The following is a 21,435-nucleotide window of genomic DNA, read 5'->3' on the forward strand; positions in this document are numbered from 1 at the left end:
GAACTAGCATTTATTAGATATATCTCCCCCCCNCCCCCCCCCCCCCCCCCACGTGCGTTGAATAGGGCGACGGGCTCAGTGCGTGCGGTCTTTTGATTTTCACGTAGTGAATCAATCCTAGGGGTCCACCCACTCGAGCTTCGTTGCGGCTGGCAACACCCCTGTCGGTTCAACTGGAGTGACAAGCACGGGATGGGTGGGGGCGAGCTGCCGATTGCACGATTCCCCTCATCCCCAAAAAGATCATACGATTTCTCCCACCGACATGCAATTTTTCTCCCAAAAGACCATCAGGGGCTCAACAGCAACATGTTACAAGACCTCCCCAGGCGCAATGGCAAAGTCAGGCCATCTCGAGCCCTTTGGAACCATTTCTTCCAATCGGCTCGACTCGCCCAACTCCATTTCGGCGCATGCAAAGTGGGCCATCCCTGTCACCCTCCTCAGAGCTCGACGCTGCGCTGCGTTGATTGAATTTGGCTGTCCTTTGGCGGGCTCGACTTTTTGACTGCCAGAACCAGGAGGTCTCGAGGTACCGACCAGCCGTCGAGGCTTGCGGAGACGAATCAACCTTGGCCAGAGACCAGTTTTCGTTTTTTGCAAATGACGCTGCAACGTTTGCCATTGCTCATCCGTCAGCCTCTTCCATGATCACGCTTGCATCGCCAGCAATCTTTACCGACAAGCTGTCGCCGTCCCTCCAACTTTATTCGCGTGCAGGCGTATCCAACCAGCCCCCTTCTCTGGTGGCGCAACATCAGCCAAACGTCGTGGTTGTGCTCGCATACGGTGACCACCAATACCCACCACCACCAGCTGCCGCGGAGGCACCTAGCTAGCAGCCCAGGAGCGTATTACCGAGCCATAGATATCTCCACAAGCTGTCGACATTGATTGTTGCGCTCTCGACATCCTTGACCTCGTTTCCTTGTCTCTGCTGCTCCCCAGCGATCTCAATCGCCCCTCGACTCTTCTCTCTGAACCTGGACTCCTTCTCTCTTCCGTCTTCGGCGCAGCTTGGTTCACCGTGTTGGGGCTCTGCGAACCTCGCTACAAGGGCGCCCATTCGTTACCATCGCCTCTCAGGCTGGGTCATGCGCTCGTGCTGCTTGCGCATCGCATTCTATCCTGCCCCGAACAACGAAACCGACCGAGCATCCATTCATCCATAAGCTCACGCCACCTCGCACCCTCCTCGACCCCAACGGCGATCGAACGAAAACAGAGCCCACTCGCACCTCATTGTAAAAGAGACGAACGAGCACCTCCAACCTATTTGTCGACTCCGTCACCTGTGCCATCGCACGAGGCTCGGCACGACCGGCGTACTACATTCTCAACATTGCGGCGGTTGCACTAGGCGGTACTGGATTGTTTGTCTCACAAGGGCCCGAAAGCGATTGCTGCCCAAGCATCCTGCCGATGGGCGAGGCGTTGCACCGGACCGTCGAAGCTTGTCAAACCATTCCGTGCGCATTTGAGGCGGGGAAGACGCTAGGGGCTGGTTGACAGAACACCTGGCGACGGCGTAGCAAGGAGCGAGCGGGAGCCGTCGACGCCACCATGGATCCGAATCTCATGAGACACATCGAGTATTTCTCGGTGCCTAATAATCAGGTAAACTCCGCAAGCCACCCCGCGGCTGCTGATGCCAGACTATCGGAGCTATCTCGGACGCTGACGCCGCCCCCACAGACCGGCAAATCGATCGACCGCGCTGGCGCATCGCGCCCGGCCGCGCCGCAACCCCTTTCGCCATGGAACACAAGTTCTCTGGACCCCGCGAACCAGCAGCACAGCACCGCCTCGTTCGAGGCCTACCAGCAGGCCCAAAACCAGGCTGTTGGCGGGATATCCTTTGACCCCCCTGAACGGCAGCGGCCCCTCTATAGCCAAGGCCCGAGACAAATCCTGCCGACACGTACCTCCAATCCGGCGAGAGATAGACACGACAGGAAGCGATCAAAGCTCAGCACCGACGCAACACCTTTCGACTCGGTAGACTATTGGCTGCAGTTCGATAACAATGAGGAAGGGATTCCAGAGGAATCGGCGGCGGATTCGGCGGCCAAGGCTGAAACCCAGGCCAATTCGGCTAAACAGGGAGCTGCGGACGCGGACAGGTGAGTTCATATCACATCACACCACACCCGCCCTGTGCCTCATCCCACCCCTCTGCCACGCCTGAATAATGGCCAAGGTCACGGGCCGGGGCTGACAAGGCGACGCCTAGGCAACGAAAAAGCAGGCCATCCGCGTCGAGGCAGGTCTCGCAGTCAAACCTAGGAGCGACTGACGAAGGTGTTGATGATAGTGCGCTTGACAATGCTCTTTCCGATGACGAAGATGAGAACTTCTCCAATATCAACCTCGCGGAGCATCTTTCGAAAATAGACTCGGTCGCGCCCTCGGAGGTGCCACAGCGTGAGGGCTTGTACTCGACACCGCTGAGCTGGGAGAGGCCACAGCCAGGCTTGAGGATGGATTCAATCATGAGCATCCAGAGTCCAGCCACCCTCGACCAAGCAGAGCAACGGCGGTTGATTGCGATAGCGATGAACCCCGGACCATCTTCGGGAGGACTTGGCTCGAGCATCGCCGGCCACTATCAGTACGACCTAGGCCTAGGACCAGCCATGGGGTCTAGCATGAGCGCGGCGATGAGCCAGATTGTGAATATTAGTGGCACCCATCCTCAGGCGGCGCGGCCAGGCGCAATGTACCCACCCTATCACCCACCCCGCGAGGGGAGCATGAACGACAAGGGAAAGGACAAGGCTGTCAAGCCCGGAGACCGCACGGCCCATAACGATATCGAGCGCAAGTACCGGACGAATCTCAAGGACAAGATTGCGGAGCTCAGGGATGCAGTCCCGGCGCTTCGGACGATACCAGAAAACGACGTGGACGACGGGGACGAAGGAGGTCAGCCGTCTCGCGGCCCCAAAGTTAGCAAGGTGTGTTCAAAATGTGTCTTGGTTGGCTTGTGTAGACCTGGCGAAGGTGCGAAGTTGACGAAACTGACTTTACCTTGTTCCAGGGCGCTGTTCTCACCAAGGCGACGGAGTACATCCACTACCTGGAGAAGAAAAACAAAGCGATTGTGCAGCAGCACCAGGAGCTCTCGAGGAGACTTCAGGCCTTTGAGCAACTTCTCAGCGCGACAGCACGCCCGACTTACCAGATGCCGAACTATAGCAGAACGCTATTCGACCCAAGAGCGTTCTGTTGAAGCAAAGTTAGATTTACCCCACCCGGTTTGGCGGACATTCAAACTGTACATATTACGACCATACACGGCTCTTTATTATACCGCATTTGCAATGCCGTTATCTTGTTGTTGAGGTCATAGTGGGATCTGCGTCTTCGGTCCAGGCGACGACGCGTTCCGCCTATCGTCACTGTATCACGAACGAGAAAGGAGGTCCCGATTCCGTCCACCCATCCCTGCCCTGTCTTTGATTCATGGCTATACACATACACACGCATATACCGTTAGAAGCCTGTCAGCCTACACTTCAGGTAAATATGTGCTTGGCTGTTTTACTTTTACTCCACTGCATTTTTTTTCTGCAATACAAAAGGGGATATATCGAGGCAGAAAATGTGAGTTTAGCAGGGATCCGGCGCAGGCGAGCCGTCTGTATTCACGTTTACTTTCTACCTACTTGTTGGTGTCTTGATATAATCGTTATTCATCCGAAGATGAGCAAAGGGGGGTCTAGTTTGGGCGAACCATAGGGCCCTGGCTTGGAATGGAAGGCCATGTTTATTCAATCACCAAATCATATTGGGACTCGGATGCCTCCTTTCTGCGTGCCTCCTTTTTCACTTGCTTTTTTTTTTTCTCTCTCTCCATTCTGGTGGAACCAATCTACCAATGTCTGCACATGTCGGGACGTGTGAAAGGGGTCTGAAAGGGGCACTACAACTTGCTTCATCCAGATGAGTGGCATTGAGAGCATAATATGCGGAATACTATCTAGCGTTTCGACACGATTTGTTTTTGTGTTCTGTTGGTGCGGCTCATGAAAAAATACCACCGAAGGGGATACCCGAACCACCGTGGCTGACATGCCGGGCTTACACTTCCCGCAATGCCTCGATGTCGGCCACCTCCTTGACGGCCTCGGTGGTCAGTATGAGCGGCTCGTCCTCCATGACGCAGACGCTATCCTCGATCCTGACGGCCAGGCCGCGGAAGTGGCTCGGCCAGCGGTCGTCGTCGGGCACGTAGATGCCCGGCTCGACGGTGACGCAGTGGCCGGCCTGCAGCTGCACGCCGCGCGAGTAGCCGGGGACGTCGTGCACGTCGAGGCCGACGTAGTGGCTCAGGTGGTGGGGGAACAGAGCCGACATGCCGCGGTCGGAGGAGCCGGCGGGGCCGGCGGGGAGGTCGAAGCCCAGGTCGCGCAGCTGGTCGGCCAGGGCGCGCTCGGCGACGGCGTGCAGGCGGTCGAGCGAGGTGGCGGCGCTGGCGCGGCAGAGCGAGACGCAGGTGCGCTGGACGCGCAGCACGGCCTCGTACAGGTCGCGCTGGGCGGGCGAGAAGCGGCCGCCGACGGGCCAGGTGCGCGTGATGTCGGTCACGTAGGTGCCGAACTCGCCGCCCGCGTCCACCAGCACCGTCTCGCCGGCGGCGAGGGCGGCCGAGTTTTGCACGTAGTGGATCAGGGAGCCGCGGGGGCCGCCGGCAACGACGGGCACGTAGGCCGACCCGTCGCAGCCGGCGCGCGCGAAGCCGTGTTCTAGGAACAGGGCCAGGTCCCGCTCGAGGGTCCAGTTGCCGCCGCCGCCGCCGCCCGACGAGGAGGAGCCGTCGCGCCGCCCGCGCATGGCGTCGGTGATGACGCGGCCCGAGAGCTGGCCGGCCTTGCGCATGTTGGCCACCTCGGCGGGCGACTTGATGGCGCGCAGGGAGTTGACGAGCGGCGCGAGCGGCTGCACCTGGCTGGAGCCGGTGTAGTCTCGCGAGTCGGCGAAAACGGCGAGGGCGGACTCGGCCTTGTCCCGGACCTCGTACGAGGCCGCAGCGATGGGGCCGGCCACATCGGCGTTCCACACGTCCTCGGCGCCCTCGACGCCGCTCCACGGGCCGGACCATCGCTCGAGGATGGGGTCCTTGGGGCGGACGTAGAGGCGGAACTCGTGGTCGGCCGGGTCCCGATCCCGCCTGTGGATGACGGCTACAGCATCCTGCTCGGCGAAGCCCGTCAGGTAGAAGAAGTTGGAGTCCTGCCGGTAGGGGTAGAAGACGGCGCCGGAGCGGTACTTGAGATCTGCCGCGGCTAGGATGGCGACGCCACCCACGGGCAGTAACGCCGCTAGCTTCAAACGCCGGTCATAGTACTCCTGGGCCGTGATGCCCGGGGTCACTGAGGGCCGGGTCGCAGATCAGCATGAGTCGTACCTCGTTTATACTAGCACGGCGCCAAATATTGTGCTACTCTATGTACATACATTCCCCAGACTTGAGAATGTGTGGGTGTGTCTCATGGACCGGCTGTCCAAACTGCAACTCTGAGGCTGCCACTCTGGTGGCATAGCTCCTCCAGTTCGATACCCTCTGCGGGGTCGATGACGTGCATTGCGGGAGTAAGCGCGCCAGGTTCGTCCTCCGGGGATGTGCCTGTTGGAGATATCCCTGGATGGGGAGGGTATTGGTGGTGGCATTGTGCTGCTGCCATGGCCGCAAGACAGGCCGGCTGAGACGGAAGCCTACCCGGCAAGACATTGTTGACAATCGAATCGACAGTCAACGGGGGCCGGCGCACGGGTCCAGACAAGCTCAGCTGCAGGACGGGCGCGGCAGCCGAGATGGTTGTTTATCAACAGCCTGTTATTGAACGCGGGTTCAGGTTGCAGGTAGGGATAAGGGATGGGGATGGGCCACTTCATCTCGGCAGGGCTAATTTGTGCAGATGGATCCCAGGTCGAGCAGGCGGTGGGCCTGTTATTGTGTTCATGTTGTTTTCCTCTGGCACGTCTTTGGCTTTCTGCTCGTCAATTGACTTTCCGCCTCATCTTCCCGTCGCTCGATCAAGCCCGGTAGCCTCAACGCCTTCTACGTTTCTTGGACCCGTCTGTTCAGGTCGTGCGGCTGCACAGCAGTTTGCTTTTTAGCTTGGTCGCCCAGGCTTTTGGGCCAGGGCTGGTTGCTGCTGTGACGAGGTTGGCTTGCAGGCCAGGACACCCCCACACGACCTTGCCCAATCGGGACTGTATTATTGTTGACCAGCCATGGGGCGGGACCGCAGCGAAAAAAGGGCCTGGCCCGAGCTCGCCACCCATGAACTTTCTCTTTCAACTCGCGCCAAATTCCTCCCTCACACACTGACCGTCTACCGTCAGCTCGTCGTCCTCACTAACCGACCCAGCCAGCCCGACCGCACACAGCAAACACGCCTCACACCCTTCTCCCAGGAAACAGAAGGCGCATCGCAGTCCGGTCTCCCAGTCGGCCGCTTCCATTCCTTTCTTTGTTTCCCACATCTTCCCTGCTCCCATGTCGGTGGCCAACTGAGCGCTTTTGCCCCCAGCACTCGTCTTTTTTTCGTGTGGCGGAGACGTGTTTGCTGGTGGCGGGCCCCGTCGCGTGTCCGGACAGCACCCAGCAAGGCAACCCCTCCCTGAGTCCAAGCACCACCAACCACACCGCACACATCGACATTCTCCACCCGTGCCAACCTCGACTCACAACACGCGGAACCTTGCACGCTGAGCAAGCAGGCGTGCATCCAAACCACCACGCAAACCAGCACGCAGCAACGGTCGACTCCCAACGACACCGTCCTCGCGACAATTACCAGCTGCTGCCGTGTCTGCCCATGCGCTTATGGCAACTGTATCCCTATCCGTGTCTCCGGCGTCATTCTCTGCTATGTCGACCAGGAGAGTGCCTCTCTCGAACAATCCCAATGTCGCCAATTCCCCATTAAGAGGCAGCCATGTCTCGGCTGCCGCCAATTCGTTCGGCTTCTCTAAGCAGAAGCGCTCCTATGCTAGCGCTCAGCGGGAGGAGCTCTACGGCCAGCCACCCCCGGCCAAGAAGCAGATGCTCGGCAACGTCTCGACCTACCGCACCACCCTTCGCTCCCCAGTGAAGCCCAGGACTGTCGCCCACGCCGCCTCGCTGCAGCGGGCCTCCGCCACCGAACGAGATCGCGAGAGGGAAAGAGACAGGGCCTCGCAGCAGGCCTCGAGGGCGCCCAAGATCACCGAGAGGGAGATCGAGACCATCCAGAAGTGGGTGGCCAATCAGAAGGCCCAGTTTCCTCGCCATGTTTTCTACTTTGAGAGCGTACCCGACGATGTACGGGCCAAGCTGGCCCGGCAGCTCATGGCTCTCGGTGCTGTAAGTCCTGTCCCAGATCCGTTGATCCTCCATCTTTGCCATTCATTGCGCGCACAGTCCTTGCTAAACCAGTTTCCCATTGTAGCGCGAAGAGAAGTTCTTTTCCATCTCCATCACCCACGTCGTCACAACGCGGACTATCCCACCCGCCCCGACCGCTTACAAAGGCGCGGCCGACGCCAATGCTGCTCCCCAGGAGCACTACGAGCAGCCTCAGACCATTAACCCATCCCTCCTGAGCCGGACAAGCGATATCAGCAACACCAAGAGGAAACTGTTTGACACAGCCTCCACTGGGAGGAGAGCCCCGATCCAGCTTGGCGACGATGTCGTCCGCCGTCCGAAGGTTGCCCGCAATGTCGACATATTGGAGCGGGCTCGTGAGATGGGGAAAAAGATTTGGTCTCTGGAAAAGATGCACAAGGTCGTCAACACGATCTTGGAGCCTGACCCGTATCGTAGTGCGGCCCTTGGGTTCGGTGTCAGGACTGCTGGGGGTACCCAGACAAAGTCGGTCGAGGAGGGCAGCCTCCTCCAGCTTCTGAACAAGGAGCGTGTTAGTGGCCCTTCGGATCGTGATCCTACGGCCTCGACCAAGGAGATGCACATCTTCAAAGGCCCTCACATTTACGTCTACGATATTGAGGAAAAACAGCGTCCCATTATGGTGCGCGAGTACGCCAAGGTCCACGACAAGAATAAGGGCGATTGGCCGCAGTTCCGAGCGTCGGCAAATGGACGCTGTCCTTTTATCGACGACGAGCCCGAGAAGCCGTCACGCAAGGAGCATACACGACAGGCAACTGTGAATGCGGCGGTTGAGTCGGCCCCGAAGCTCAAGCCTCCAGTGCAGATATCACGTCCGAAGCCCCTCACTGGCAAACGCACGCTCGCCGAGATGGACGAGGCAGGCAACCGGACCGCCAACGCTGTCCTTGCGCCCACCGAGCTCTTCGGCCTAGCCAAGATTATCGCCCCTCCCACGCTCGATTTCAACCCTACCAACGCTTTCACCAGCACGAACTGCGCGAAGCCTGCACGGTTCCTAGCTGGCGAGCCTGTCGCCTCTGGTCTCCAGGCTTCCGGTGTCACGTCGGCCATTCGGTCCCAGATGGTGTCGTCGACAACCGGCACGCTCGGAGCCAAGACGGGAGTGAGCAAGGAGGTTATGGGCCTGCAGCGCAAGGTTCTGCAGAAGAATGACGCGGTATCACAAGACCCGAGCTCCCGCCGTCAGAATGACTTGAGCGTGGACAGTGGCTCGTTCCTTCGTTCGGCTAGCATGGGCAACGGGCGCCGTAGACTCGACGCGATCGACGAGTCACGCGCGGCAAAGGATGATAGACACAAACGAACAAACAGCGTTCCCTCACGGCTGGCGCCGAAGCCGAAGAAGCGAGACCCCAAGCCTGGGTACTGCGAGAACTGCCAGGACAAGTTTGAGGACTTTGAAGAGGTAAGCATACAATACTGTCAATCCCGCACTGGTCTGGATAGCGACGTAGGCTGACACAACGACTCTCCCTGTAGCATATACAATCTCGCCCGCACCGGAAATTCGCCGAGAACGACGACAACTGGACGGAGCTGGACGGACTTCTTCAGGCCATTGGCCGGCGTCCCCGACGACGATCGCATCGCGACTTTGACAGCGACTCGACCGAGTACCAGGCATACGACGAATAAGCTATGCGGCACGTCTCGTTACGTTTTGGGCTTGTGGAAGGGGAGGCGTGGTTCTCATGGATTCATCTCCCGTCTATCATTGCTGTTGCTGCCCTTGCGTCGTCTCCTCAGCGGTCATCTGCAGCTGATCTTCCAAGCCACCAAACCCAAAAACAAAGTTCTTTCGCTTATTCCTTGCTTCTCTCCCAATGCTCTCTCCCCATAATTGCCATGGGCGGATGGAGCCGGTACAGCACATGGCGGATACCCTTCCTTTCTCCTTTACGCCACATTTTCACCCGGCGGACTTGCGTGTCATGCCGGCATCTGCTGCATTTTCACGCATTCACGGACGGTGACTTCAATACCACATAAATCACTTGACTTGTCTTGATTTCCTTGGCCTTGCCAGCTTCAACTTGCCTTAATCGTTCCAACCCTCCCTAGTAGCGCGATCCCGAATCTTTCTGACATTGCACCTGCTTTCACTCTCGTTGCGTCTGGGTTCCACCATTTTCCCCTGTTGGCGGTCCATCTTTATACACAAGGTTTTGTGAGGTGTCGATAGATCTGGCCACTTTCTGCATTCATTATACGGCGGTCTCTTGTTTGTGTTGTCACGTTCTCTTCATCGCATCAGTATTGGCGTTAGCGGAATGATTTGATGTTTTGGGCTTACTATTTTGATTTCTTTGGTCGTTGACTTTGGCACCGACTGCCCTACCTCCATCATTTTCATCATCAGCCTTCTGCGTTGTGGGGAAGCAGCGATTTCGAAGCATGGATATTACGCACACTTTGGATGACGTGGACGAAGGTACTCGCTGGGCGTCACGATGGCTTTCTGGGCCTTGTCGCCGAGGTGCCTAGAGGAGACCCTTCCACCGGGGCACAACTGACCGCAGCTGGGCCAGAAGCCCATGTTGAACTAGTAATATGGGAGAGTCGGAGGGAATCAACCGGACCCAAGAGGATATATCCTATTGGCATGTGTACACTGTATGATACGAATCAGAGACGGAAATTGATGGTTTTATTTTTGTTCTAGCTATACATTTTTTGTCTCGCCAGGTCTCTCCACGGATGCCTCTCTGCCTCTTGTTGAATCCGAGTTTAGTTGCTTGGGTCCTTTGGGCACCGGCCCCGACATGCTGTGCTAGGTTCGTGTAAGCCGTTTGGCGTCTGGTGACCTGTTGTGGTGGGGCTCATGTAGTTGCGGCTCGCTGAATGACGCTGGGTGGTGGGGGTATGCACGGGGCTCGTGTCGTTGTTGCAGCCTGCGTGCTTTCGTCCAACAACCCAACCACACCACCCATCTCCTACAAACACCAGCATCTTTCCCGTTCCACCCGTGAAAGTCACGAAAGCACTGGAGCAGGCTGCGAACAAACCGCCCAGGCATCACCTAGGGTGGCTTCTCTAAACGTAGCTTGTTCCAGACTCGGCCCCTTGGCAAATTCCAACCAAGCAGACAAAAACCATGTCGTCCCCGCCAAGATACAGGAGCCCGCGCCTGCAGCGGCCGTCGACGTCGAGCTCTTCCACTCCCGGCGTGGGCGGCCTTGTCCAGAACTCGGCAGCAGGAGCGGCGGCGGCGGCGGCGGCGGCGGCGGCCTCACCGCCCAGCGCGCCCGAGGACGTCGCAGACGCGGACGCGGGCGCCACCAACGACGAGGACGGCGGCGGCGGCGGCGACGACATACCGCTGACCATGACGGCGTCGGTGATGCTGAGCCAGCTGCCGCGCGACGCGACGGCGGCGCTGGCGGACGCGGGCGCCTTCCCGGCCGGCCTCAAGGTGGTGGTGCGCTTCAAGCCCGTGGGCGGGAGCGCGCCCGCGCTCCGGCAGGAGCTGAGCAAGATCAGCGCGTCGCAGCGCTTCGACTCCGTGGTCCTGTACCTGCGCCGGAGGCTCCAGGTCGCGCCGACGGAGAGCGTGTTTCTGTACATCAACTCGACCTTTGCGCCGGCGCTCGACGAGATCGTCGGGAATCTGCACCGGGTAGGCGGGGCCCCCCATGTCTCCTTTCCTCCTGCGGGACATGGCTGTGCGCGCATTGCTCTGACTGCCCATACGACTTCTCTGCAGTGCTTCAAGGATTCCAACGGCCAGCTCAATGTTGCCTACTCCATGACACCAGCTTTTGGATGAAGTGTCGATTGCCTTGGCCGCGAAAGAATACGTATCATCTACCCTAATCGAGCGCTATCGCCTTGTCGGTATCGTCTGTTACAGGCTTGCTACGTCTATATTACCAAACAATCAAAAATCAAAAGGACACAGAAGGTGAGTTGTATCATCCTCCTGAACAAACGCCACTGATGCATATCCAGCGTATGCTCCAGCGTAACTGTCGTTATATGAAAACCAGGATGCTGACCAAATCAATAAATCAGGATGGATCTATGAAGAGGGCGGGTTCTCTGCGTCGGCCTTTTCGAGCTTAGCAGTGAATGCGGCCAGCTCCTCGGGTGGGATGGGGTAGGTGTGTTCGGTGGCAGGGTACGCGCGAGACTTTACGTCGTCACGGTAAGCTTCGATGGCCCTGAGTGACTCGGCCCAGACGTTGCCGTACTGCTTGACAAACTTGGGCAGGAAGCGGCCGGGCGGAAAGTTTCCCGTCAAGTCGATCTGGACCAGCACCTGGCCGGAGCAACCGTTGCCGGCGCCGATGCCGATGGTGGGGATGCGCAGGCGGCTTGTTATCAGTGCGGCGACCTCGGCAGGCACGGCCTCGAGGACAGTGGCGAAGGCCCCGGCCTCTTGGACCGCGAGGGCGTCCTCCAGCACGGCAGTGGCGCCGGCGGCGGTGCGGCCTTGGACGCGGAAGCCGCCAAGGGCGTGCTGGCGCTGCGGGGTCAGGCCGACGTGGGCCAGGACCGGGATGCCCGCGGTGGTGAGGCGGCGGATCGTGGGGGCCATCTCCCTCCCTCCCTCGAGCTTCACGCCCTGGACCCGGCCCTCCTTGATGAAGCGGATGGCGGTGGCGAGGGCCTGCTCGGGCGAGACCTCGTACGAGCCCATGGGGAGGTCGCCGACGGTGAAGGCGGACTTGGTGGCGCGGGCGACGGAGCGGCAGTGCAGCAGCATCTCGTCGGCGACCACCTCGCTCGTGTCCTCCATGCCCAGGGCGACCATGGCCAGGCTGTCGCCGACGAGGATGACGTCCATGCCCGCGGCGTCGGCCACGTGGGCGCTGGGGAAGTCGTGGGCCGTCATGACGGTTATGGGCTCGCCCTTGCGGTGCATGGCGCGCAGGGTGCCCAGCGCGACCTTCTTGCGCTGGCTGGGCTGCGCCGCGCCCATGGGAGAGTGCGAGCTGTACCTGCGCTGATGTAGCGGCTGCTGGCTGTGGTGTTGGTATTGGTGCTGAGGCCAGGGGCAGGGGGCCAGGGTTAGGGGTCGGCTGGCGCAAGAGGGAGGCCGGACTGTTCGGCGCAGCGTGGTGGCCACCGAGACACGCGACCTGGCCAGGGCAGACGGGACGATTGATGGCTGCATGTTCACGGTACGTGGGCTGCTGTGAGAATTATGCAGTCTTGTCAAGTACAGTATACTTGTCGTGTGACCAATGGCAAGGTGTGCAAATGTTGGCTGCGGAAGGGCGTACGTAAATGGCTGGTGCGGGTTCAGTCCGGAGGAAAATGAAGAAAAGGAAACAGGAAATCAAACCGCATTGCAAAATTGTTGGGCGTGTGCTCTCGTCGCTTTAATAAACCAAGGTCATGATGGTTTTTACTCGTGTACAATCCAGTATCACCACTGACGGGGCTCCCCTCTGCGGCGGTTTAGCCTTCTTTTCTTTTTTTTTTCCCTTGCGCGTCCCGCCCGCCCGGATCCAGCGTGGAGATTAGAGCAACGCAGCCACACGATTCGGCGCCACAGGGCGATCCCCTGCACCACAGCGGTGCCTAGCGTGCTGGGCGAGTGTTCCCGCCGGGGTGGGGCGGCTGGCTGGCTGGCTGTCTGTAAGCACCAGGCCTTGGGCAGAGTTCGGAGCGTCGGAAACCAATGGTGAACAAAAACAGAAACGAGCCTGGTTCGAGACAAAGACCCCAACGTCAGACGCTCGGCACCTGAAGGACACCTGAAGGCCCGTCCCCGGTTCCGGCCCACTTGGGGTGACAGTCCCGCCCCTCAGCTGGCTTATCGGGCACCCATGACCCTGCCTTATCACGCCGCCTCCACATCATGGCTGAATCCCCGCTTGCAGCTCAAACCACGCCGAAGTTGGGGAACCTGCCTGACCTGTCTTTCCTCAAAGCCAACTCCTGACTCGACCCGACAAACCATCGCCTTGGACCGCTTCTACTACCTTCCCTTATTCCTTGGAACCTCTCTGCTTCCGTATTTCAATACAGCCTAGTCTAGCCGTCCTCCAGCCAACCCACGCGCCTCCATACCTAACTCCCTACCAGCCACAAGCCCGGCTCGTGCAGCCCCTTCTCACGCCATAACCCCCCACGACGCTCCGAGACCCGACCGACCGACTAGCCGGCCAGACAGAATACGAAGCCGTCTGTCTCCCTTCAGCAATCGCGAACCGCACCGGGCTAGTTCCCGGAAGCCAAGAACCGACGAGTTTCCCGCCGAGTAAACACCCCACAGATCGCCAATATGAGTAGCCCGAGGCGGCGGATCGAGACGGATGTATGCCTACACCACTGGCCCCTCATGCCACGCTCATGCTTCTCCTAGAATCATGGTTTATACCCCCGTCGAGTGCCGGCTGAAGTTGCTGACTGGCTGCGTGTTTCCTGCACGCCCGTATAGGTCATGAAGTTCGTCCCACACATGCCGAATCCGGCGCAGCCGCCCCGCCCCGTCCTCCAAGAACCACTCCAGCTGACCTGCCTGCTCTCCGCCAGGATGTACGATAGGAGGAGCGCGCCGGCCCTATGCCTCTCCCACTTGCTGACGTGCGCAGGTTCATGAGCGACTACGAAGTCACCCTGGTCAACGACAACAGTATGGCAGCGCTGCCCCCTTCCCGCCACCCTTGCTCCTTCCTTTTCCTCACATGTGATCTCCGCCATATCCGTAGACTGCTGACCGAAGTGTGCTCCAGTGTGAGTATCTGGGAGCTCGAATCATGTGCAACGGGCTTTGCCTCGCGATGCTGCACAGCCGGTGCTGAGACCACTCCAAATTGCGCAGGCAAGAATTTTATGTCATTTTCAAGGGGCCAAAAGAGAGTCAGTAGCTTCATGAACCAAAACGCAGCATACCCCGTCGGCCGACCCCAAAACGCCCAGGCCGGCATGGGGGAGTAGTTGGGGATGGGGCCGCTGACAGTCACCGAACCGTACCAGCTCCCTTCGAAGGCGGCACCTGGAAGGTCCATGTCGAGCTCCCCGACCAGTACCCTTACAAGTCTCCAAGCATCGGCTTCGTCAACCGTATATTCCACCCCAATATTGACGAGCTGTAAGTTCTCCCAGCGGTGGCAGCGCCGCCACACCCAGTCGGGCGTTGTGGCAAGATATTCAACCGGCCCTTGGGCTCAGGGGAGGCATCAAGAAGATGCAGAGAGACTAAGGCAGTTTTGCGGGCGAGCGCGCTTCGCTTTAAACGTGGATATAGATCCGGATCCGTCTGCCTGGACGTCATCAACCAGACCTGGTCGCCCATGTTCGATATGATCAACATCTTTGAGGTCTTCCTGCCGCAGCTGCTGCGGTATCCGAACCCGACGGACCCCCTGAATGGGGAGGCGGCGGCGCTGCTCATGCGCGAGCCCAAAAGCTACGACGCCAAGGTCAAGGGTAAGTGGTTTAGTTCATGCCTTCTGCCTCGGAATCGCTGGGCTGATGAGTGAGGTCGTCGCAAGCAGAGTACGTACAAAAGTACGCCAACAGCGATACGACCAACGAAGGGGGCGCCGAGACCGAGGATGATGACGACATGTCCTCAGTCGCAAGCTTTGGCGACGACGACGACGAGGAGCCGGCCGGCAAGATGGACGATGTCTGAGCGACGCAACAACTGTGGCGGCCCTCTCGAGGAACCACTTCTGTCAGCCTCCGTAGCTTTAACGTGTCTAACCCTGGCTCCTCCCGGCGCCACATCTTTCAGACACGCCGAACCTCTAGTGCAAAAGGGCGTCTACGGATCCTGCTACCCCGTCCCGTTTTTCAGCTTTCTTCGGTCTCGTTTAATCTTCGTTTCTCTTGACCATCGGGCACAAACTCCCTCGGCTTTGGCCTTCTTTCAAGGCTTTTCCTTTGGTAATGGCTGGCTTCCACACGACTTATTCGCATGGGTTCTTTTTTCATGTAAAACTTGTCTCGGCAATGGGCGTTTGTTTAGCCTTTTTTTTCACTCCCTGTTCTCTTTTCTTTTCTTTTCAAACAGCAAGTGAGGACCAGAGCTGTCTTCGGTGACCATGACGGCTGCGTATTAAGGATGTGCTAGGGGATGAGATGAGATGTAGAGCTCATCGGGAGATGGCGGCTCGGAGCGTCTCCAGAACCGCACAATATCTACTCAAGTCCGACGTTGAGAAGCAGCTGGCGCTGGTTGTGTCGACTGTGTACTTTGGGCCGTTGGCCAACCGGGATGCCGAGGCCACTGGCTTTGGAGCTTGGGGCTGTTTCGTCATATTACTTTTTTTTCTTTCCTTTTTTTTTTTTTGGATTCCCCCTTTTGCACGCCCCATGCTTTGCTAGGGTCTAGACAGTCTGTTGTGACGCAACTGGCAATCTTGGGTATCCATGACACCCTATACTGTTTCCGATTCATCATCTGCCAGTCCCGTAACCCGCTAATGCCCCTAGCCTTGGAACGTATACATCGAGATCGTTGGGGCGCCGCCGTACGTTGAATCCATGATAGATTGGGGGGGGGCTTTGATAACGCCCTGTCGGTCCAGTCACGCCATCTCTGCGGTTACGTGATGCGAGATATTGACCTCTGCTTCTGCATCCACCGTCTTCACGCCGAGCCCGTGGCCCAAAATCGTAGTTCCTAGATCCAGAGGCAAGATGACACACCAAACATGCACAAGAAAGAAAGGGCTGGTAGCTTCGGGACACTGTCTCTTTGTCAAGCGTTTGCTGCCCACGTGAATGATATATATCTGCGTCCATCCGCTCAGCTAAAGGAACTACCTGACCCAACTATAAAGCCAGCCAAGGACCCCCCGCCGTTCCTTTGTTACGGGAATCTGCGCCTCGTCCGCAGAGGCGGCGTCGCTGCTGGGGAGAGCAGCGCCAGCGGCGACCTTGACGGGGCCCGAGGCGGCGAGATAGTTCATGGTCAGGTTGAAGTCGCCGTCCTGTTCACCAAAGAAGCTGTAACGCACGAGGGGGAGCTGTTAAGACTTTTTTTTCTTCCTTCTTTCTTATTCTCCAACTTGAACCGCGTCGGGCAGCGACAGAAACATACCTCCTCATCATAAAGGTGATGCGCTTGATGTTGGCCAGGTCCAGGGTGGCATCCTTGACCTCCCTGCCGCGGTACGTGGCCTTGAAGTCGGACAGGGGCATCTCGACGCGACGCGTCTTGGCCTGGTCGGTGGCGCCGCCCTGCTCGGGCACGACGCAGAAGCCGTACTCCCAGCTGACCGTGCTCTGCTCGCGGCCGTCGGGGCTCGGGGGAAGGATGTCGTTCTTGAGCGTGACGGTGAAGGTCTTGCCGGACTTGCCGTCCGCGCCGCAGCAGGCGGCGGAGGAGGAAGAAGAGGGGGGAGAAGAGCACGCGGCACCGCCTTCGCTCGCCGCCACCGACGTTGGCACGACGATCTCGGCCACGAGGCCCGAGACGCCGGTGAGGTCGGCGCTGAAGGGGTCGGCGGTCCGCTGCGAGGCGAAGCCGGCGCCGCCGAGGGCCGTGGTGTTCAGGTGGCCGTGGAAGGTGGCGGCGGTGCGGCCGGGGTCCGACGGGGACGGCCCCACGTCCAGGAAGGAGACCGAGACGCCGCCCCGGACGCGGTCGTCCGAGGCCTGGAACCGGGACGCATCCCACGGGCTGTGCCGGTGTTGCGCCAATCAGTCTCGGTTGCTCCAAGGGGGGTGTTGGTGGGTCATCCCGGCGCTACCGTTTCCACGTTTGCATCTGTCTTTTTTTTTTTTTTAATTTTTTTAAAAAAAAAAAATTGTTACGACATCAAGCAGCTTTGCTTTTGCGTTGTCCTTGCAGCATTAAAAATGCGTGTGCAACGTTGCCAGACTTCAAGTCTGGGGGTGCGCCGGGGGAGAGGCCAGAACGGGGAACAAGATTCGAGGAAAGGATCTGGTTCCCAGGCCAGCTCGGACAAGTCACCCGTCATTACAGTTGTGAAAACAGACAGAGGGCGACACAAAACCCCACGGGGTTGAGGGCCGTGAGCTATGGGGCAATGGGCTTCGCCAATGCTTGGGCAGGAGAGCGGCTGCGGACTCAAAAAAGGATCCGAGAGGGGGAGCCACGACATGAGAAATGCCGGGTGACGTACTTACTGGTTGCCACCACCAAAGATGAAGTTCGTCTGAGCAACGGCCGCCATTGGTGCGAGGTCGAACCAAACAAAAAATAAAAGAGCGTGTGGGTGAGGCCTTTGCTGTGCCGCGGGGTTTCGTGGCTGCGGGTGTTAGAGCCTGGAGGAGCGCGAAGGATCAGCTTGGGGTGCTGTGTGGTGTGGCCCTGCCCTACCACGGCCGGGGGGGCCTGGAACCATTCCGTCTTGGGTCTGTCCTTAGCCCCGAGGAGGCGGCGGCTGGCGCTGTCGGGTCTGCCTTGGCCCGAGGCTGCTCGTCGCCGGCCCGAATGGGGGGCTCGGTGGGACGTCATGGCACAGGAAGATAGGGCAGGACAGGACATGATAGGATGCCGTTCTGGCGACGACGTACCTGTTGCGGGAGCAGACCAAAAGAGCGAATGGGTGTGTGAAGGAGGAAGCAAGAGACGCTAGCGCAGCGACGAGAGCACCGTCGCGGTTTTGTCAAGGCGGATTGGCCGACTGTGGCAAACAAACTTTACAGCCCCTGAATCTGAATCTTGAAGGGACATCACGTCATGCGATACCGGCTGGGAGAACCCTCGCTGTTGTGGGCCGTGTTTGTGTGGCTTGTCAGCAGCCCTGTCCATCCCTGCGGGAGTGTGGCGTCATCCCGTGTGGCGCGCGGGGATAGTTACAGGCGCTGGGACCTGTCTGCCTCGTCTAGTGAACCGAAAAAAAGGACGGCTTCAAAGCAACTACGGCCCAACACCAAGAGAAAATATAATAGAAGGCTGCATATCGCATATGGCATATCCTGCCAGTTCCATGCATTGCTGTGTCTGGGAGGCTAAAGATGCAACACGCACGATCCTTCCGGCGGATTTCTTTTTTTCCCTTTTTTTCTTCTTCTTTTGTCTCCTGAGCTAGGCACCCGGGCCGGCCTGTCAACAAACAGGACAGCGGACCGCCAAGACTCTTGCAATATCTAGACTTTCTCAAACCTGCCCAATTGAGCCGGTTGATTTGCCCCTCTCTTTTGGGCTTTTGGGCGATGGAGGAGGGAGCTGTCGGGAGAAAGAGAGAGAGAGAGAGAAAGGTGGGCGCAAATGCAACAGAACCCCGCCGAAACCACATGCCTAATACGGCGCAATAGTTCCGCCGGCAACCAGCAAGCACCAGTGATAGCACCAACAAGGGAGAGGAGAGGAGGGGAAGGAGTGCGGCTCGTGGCGGAGCCCAGTCGCTCGGGCCACTCGGGACCGGCGCACCCAGCATGGAAGCCAACAAGCAGGAACGTGGAGCCGTGTGCCGTGCGTGTGTTGTAGTTGTAGACCTGGCCTTTGTGTAACACACCTTTTTTTCTGCTTCAGACCGACGCGTCCGGAGCCGAGCTGTCTCTGCGGGGCCCTTTTCCCTCGCCATCCCTGGCAAGGCCAAACCCCCGGCGGCCTGGGACGACGGGATTAATCAGAGGGAAGGTAGGTCGGAGAGCGAGAGGGCAGTGGCGGGGTGCATCTTGTATACAGGAAGGTGCCTCTGGGTTGAAACCCAAGGTAGGCAGGATACGAGTTCCCTCTTCCGAGAAGGGTGGCCGGCCGGGGGGGTCTTGTGACGGGCCGCGCATTCTCAGCTATCCTCCCCCCATGTTCCCTCAAGCCTGGGCTTCTCGCGACACGCATAAAAAAAAAAAAAAGGTGCCCGCCCCCCACCCCCTCCTCCTCCTCCGTCACGACGGCCGTGTTGCAATGGAAAAAGTGCCACGCATGGGCGAGCCCGGCGGCCCCAGAATAAACACCTGCGGCAGCAGCACAACGCCCGTCCATCGGGGCCCCTCCGTTTTAATTTGGAGCATGGGCGAGGCTGGCCACATGGAGGAGCGGCGGGCGGGTCTCTTGGTCTGGGTCTTTCTTGGGCGCGCAGCGCAGCCAGCCCCTCCCGCCGGCACAGACAGGCGGATGCCATTGCAGTCCTCAGGTGTTTTGGCATGTGGTGGCATGGATGGGGATTGGCATGTGCGGGCGCGGTACCCGAGGCCAAATTAATAACGAGGGAGGGCTGATGGGGCCCCTTGTCACTCGCTTAGGTGCACTGAATTGAGACATTCTGTCGTCGTGTGCTACTCCACACACAATAAGAGTGAAAGCGATCTCGACCACCAAACAAAACAACACGAAAATACAGACACGCGCATGAAAAGCAAGCGGCAATAAACCCCCGATCACAGCCCATAATCTCATTGAGCAGATCGACCGCCACGTCCAGCGCAACCGAGCACCGACTCGGCCGGGTTCCCACCTTGTTGTGCAAGGCCACCAACTGTCTCCGGCAAACGGCTCTCTCTCCCTTGCAGGGCCATCCATTGCGGGTCCTGGTGGGCAGTGACGATCCATCCTCTCTCCGCTCCATAAACCATGCGAAAGTGGGTGGTTACACAAGAACTTCGGTTCGGACTTTTGCCCAGCTGGGCACAGCCAAGAAACCCATAGGGTAAAAAGTGAAAAGAGAGAAGAAGAAGAGGAGTGAGTAAAACCCCACACCCTGCCATTGCTAATTGGAGAACTGGCGGAGGGCAAATTCCTCCCCCACGAGATGAGGAGAGAGATACGGGGCTTGGTTGGGATATTATGCGATTACAAACCAACAAGAGGGAGGAAGAGGATGAAGTACCACCCAGCACCCAGCACCCAGCTGTTAGAGTGGTGTGGAGAAGGAAGGGGCGGCGCGAGCGAAAACAAACGAGCCGAGCCTGCCTGGTACTAGGTATGAGCTTCTGTTTCTGCCCGGCTCTAGTCTAAACCCGCAAAGTGCCGCTGCGGCGACGGGCGATCCCCCCCAAGTGGCGCCATGCACCCTTATGCCAGGTGCAACAATACTGTACAAGGGAAGGAATCCGTCGCCTTTCAAGGCAGGCAGACAGGCAGGCAGGCAGGTAGGCGGGTAGGTGCCTAGGTACCTACCTGCTTGGGTATGCAAAAGGACTAGGATTTGAGAATCGGGAATAGCTCCACTTAGCCAAAAAGAAGAGAGAGAAAAAAAAAACCTAAAACCTGGAAAGACGAGAGATAGAGCAAAACTCCGGCCGGCTCCACGCAACGTGACAACCCGCCGTGGCGGTCCTTTGCAGACCAAAGTGGAGGGTATGGCAGGTTTGGTTTGTAATGATGGGTAGGGGCAATGCGCCTGACCTAATGTGCGCATGGCACCTGGCAAGGGGAAACGACGACAAATCGAAAAAAAAAAAAAGCCACACGGGCGAACTCTCAACCCCGTCGGGGGCGCGGAAAGGCGGCGACCGCAACCACCTTGTGTCCGAGTGCGAGCAAGATTTCGCAGATAACAACAACACGGGCATAACGCGGGGGACGGCTGGCTGGCTGGCGGCCCCTTGTAATGGGCGCCTCATGCCCAAAGAGACCCAGCATGAGAGAGAGTGGGCCGCCAAAATGGGCCAGGGGTTGTCGACCTTCTGGACCAGGGCCACTTCGTCCCCCTGGCAGGCAGGCCAGGATTCGTTTGCGCGATTCCACATCAGCATCAAAGCGCGCGGCCCCAACCGCCTCAGTCAGATTCTTATCATCCCTTAGGTATCCATCCATCCGTTACGAGTGACAGAGACGACCACTGATTACATGCACTCGGCATCTTTTCTTGTGTGTACGTTTTGTGTTCTTAGACAATAGAATTTAGCAGGGGAAAAAGGTGCACTATGTGACATCCGACCATAAGCAACCCCCAGAAAAACAGGACTCCTCGTACACCGTTTTAGGCCTGGAGCGGCCGCTCCCAGTTTCCCTCTAGTAACCCCCAAAATGTAAAGCAAAAAGACAACCAGGCCTAAAGGAATGAGAAAGGAAAGAGGGATTGTGAATCCAGTGAAAATAGAATCGTGCGTGTGCGTGTTCGCGTGTAAAAGTGGCGGTGGCAATGTTGATAAGGACAGGGAGAAGATGATGGGAGTGATGATGAGGGATAAATATGCGTCGTCGCTTTCCATAC

The 21,435-nt window shown here is 58.5% G+C and overlaps 8 protein-coding genes across 8 annotated transcripts; 4 read left to right on the forward strand and 4 right to left on the reverse strand.

The window, feature by feature from the left end:
• The first annotated feature begins 247 nt into the window (after window positions 1-247).
• On the forward strand, window positions 248-3,847 carry GGTG_00126 (hypothetical protein). Its single transcript, XM_009217867.1, has 4 exons — window positions 248-1,617; window positions 1,696-2,123; window positions 2,234-2,957; window positions 3,041-3,847. Exons 1-4 carry the CDS (start codon window positions 1,564-1,566, stop codon window positions 3,230-3,232), a joined length of 1,398 nt encoding a protein of 465 aa, XP_009216131.1. The 5' UTR covers window positions 248-1,563; the 3' UTR covers window positions 3,233-3,847.
• Window positions 3,848-3,911: 64 nt separating this feature from the next.
• On the reverse strand, window positions 3,912-6,107 carry GGTG_00127 (xaa-Pro dipeptidase). Its single transcript, XM_009217868.1, has 2 exons — window positions 5,461-6,107; window positions 3,912-5,375 (listed from the first exon to the last, which is right to left on the reverse strand). The coding sequence occupies exons 1-2, from the start codon at window positions 5,732-5,734 to the stop codon at window positions 4,084-4,086; spliced, it is 1,566 nt and encodes a 521-aa protein (XP_009216132.1). The 5' UTR covers window positions 5,735-6,107; the 3' UTR covers window positions 3,912-4,083.
• A 176-nt stretch (window positions 6,108-6,283) lies between these two features.
• Window positions 6,284-10,145, forward strand: GGTG_00128 (Hsk1-interacting molecule 1). The gene is made up of 3 exons (XM_009217869.1): window positions 6,284-7,354; window positions 7,440-8,810; window positions 8,885-10,145. Exons 1-3 carry the CDS (start codon window positions 6,836-6,838, stop codon window positions 9,038-9,040), a joined length of 2,046 nt encoding a protein of 681 aa, XP_009216133.1. The 5' UTR covers window positions 6,284-6,835; the 3' UTR covers window positions 9,041-10,145.
• Window positions 10,146-10,232: 87 nt separating this feature from the next.
• Window positions 10,233-11,171, forward strand: GGTG_00129 (hypothetical protein; the record flags this gene model as incomplete). Its single annotated transcript, XM_009217870.1, has 2 exons — window positions 10,233-11,021; window positions 11,109-11,171. Exons 1-2 carry the CDS (start codon window positions 10,500-10,502, stop codon window positions 11,169-11,171), a joined length of 585 nt encoding a protein of 194 aa, XP_009216134.1. The 5' UTR covers window positions 10,233-10,499.
• GGTG_00130 (3-methyl-2-oxobutanoate hydroxymethyltransferase) lies at window positions 10,904-12,775 on the reverse strand. The gene has a single exon (XM_009217871.1). It carries the CDS (start codon window positions 12,519-12,521, stop codon window positions 11,424-11,426), a length of 1,098 nt encoding a protein of 365 aa, XP_009216135.1. The 5' UTR covers window positions 12,522-12,775; the 3' UTR covers window positions 10,904-11,423.
• Window positions 12,776-13,814: 1,039 nt separating this feature from the next.
• GGTG_00131 (ubiquitin-conjugating enzyme E2 8) lies at window positions 13,815-14,993 on the forward strand (the record flags this gene model as incomplete). The annotated part of the gene is made up of 5 exons (XM_009217872.1): window positions 13,815-13,891; window positions 14,178-14,215; window positions 14,333-14,447; window positions 14,604-14,785; window positions 14,851-14,993. 5 exons carry the CDS (start codon window positions 13,815-13,817, stop codon window positions 14,991-14,993), a joined length of 555 nt encoding a protein of 184 aa, XP_009216136.1.
• GGTG_00132 (CIA30 family protein) lies at window positions 14,885-18,615 on the reverse strand. Its single transcript, XM_009217873.1, has 4 exons — window positions 17,849-18,615; window positions 17,459-17,596; window positions 16,407-16,988; window positions 14,885-16,312 (listed from the first exon to the last, which is right to left on the reverse strand). The coding sequence occupies exons 2-4, from the start codon at window positions 17,503-17,505 to the stop codon at window positions 16,126-16,128; spliced, it is 816 nt and encodes a 271-aa protein (XP_009216137.1). The 5' UTR covers window positions 17,506-17,596; window positions 17,849-18,615; the 3' UTR covers window positions 14,885-16,125.
• Window positions 18,616-19,165: 550 nt separating this feature from the next.
• On the reverse strand, window positions 19,166-19,668 carry GGTG_00133 (hypothetical protein; the record flags this gene model as incomplete). Its single annotated transcript, XM_009217874.1, has 1 exon — window positions 19,166-19,668. Exon 1 carries the CDS (start codon window positions 19,433-19,435, stop codon window positions 19,166-19,168), a length of 270 nt encoding a protein of 89 aa, XP_009216138.1. The 5' UTR covers window positions 19,436-19,668.
• Window positions 19,669-21,435: the final 1,767 nt, after the last annotated feature.

Source organism: Gaeumannomyces tritici (assembly GCF_000145635.1).
Source record: "Gaeumannomyces tritici R3-111a-1 unplaced genomic scaffold supercont2.1, whole genome shotgun sequence".
In the NCBI taxonomy this organism is placed as follows: Eukaryota; Fungi; Ascomycota; class Sordariomycetes; order Magnaporthales; family Magnaporthaceae; genus Gaeumannomyces; species Gaeumannomyces tritici.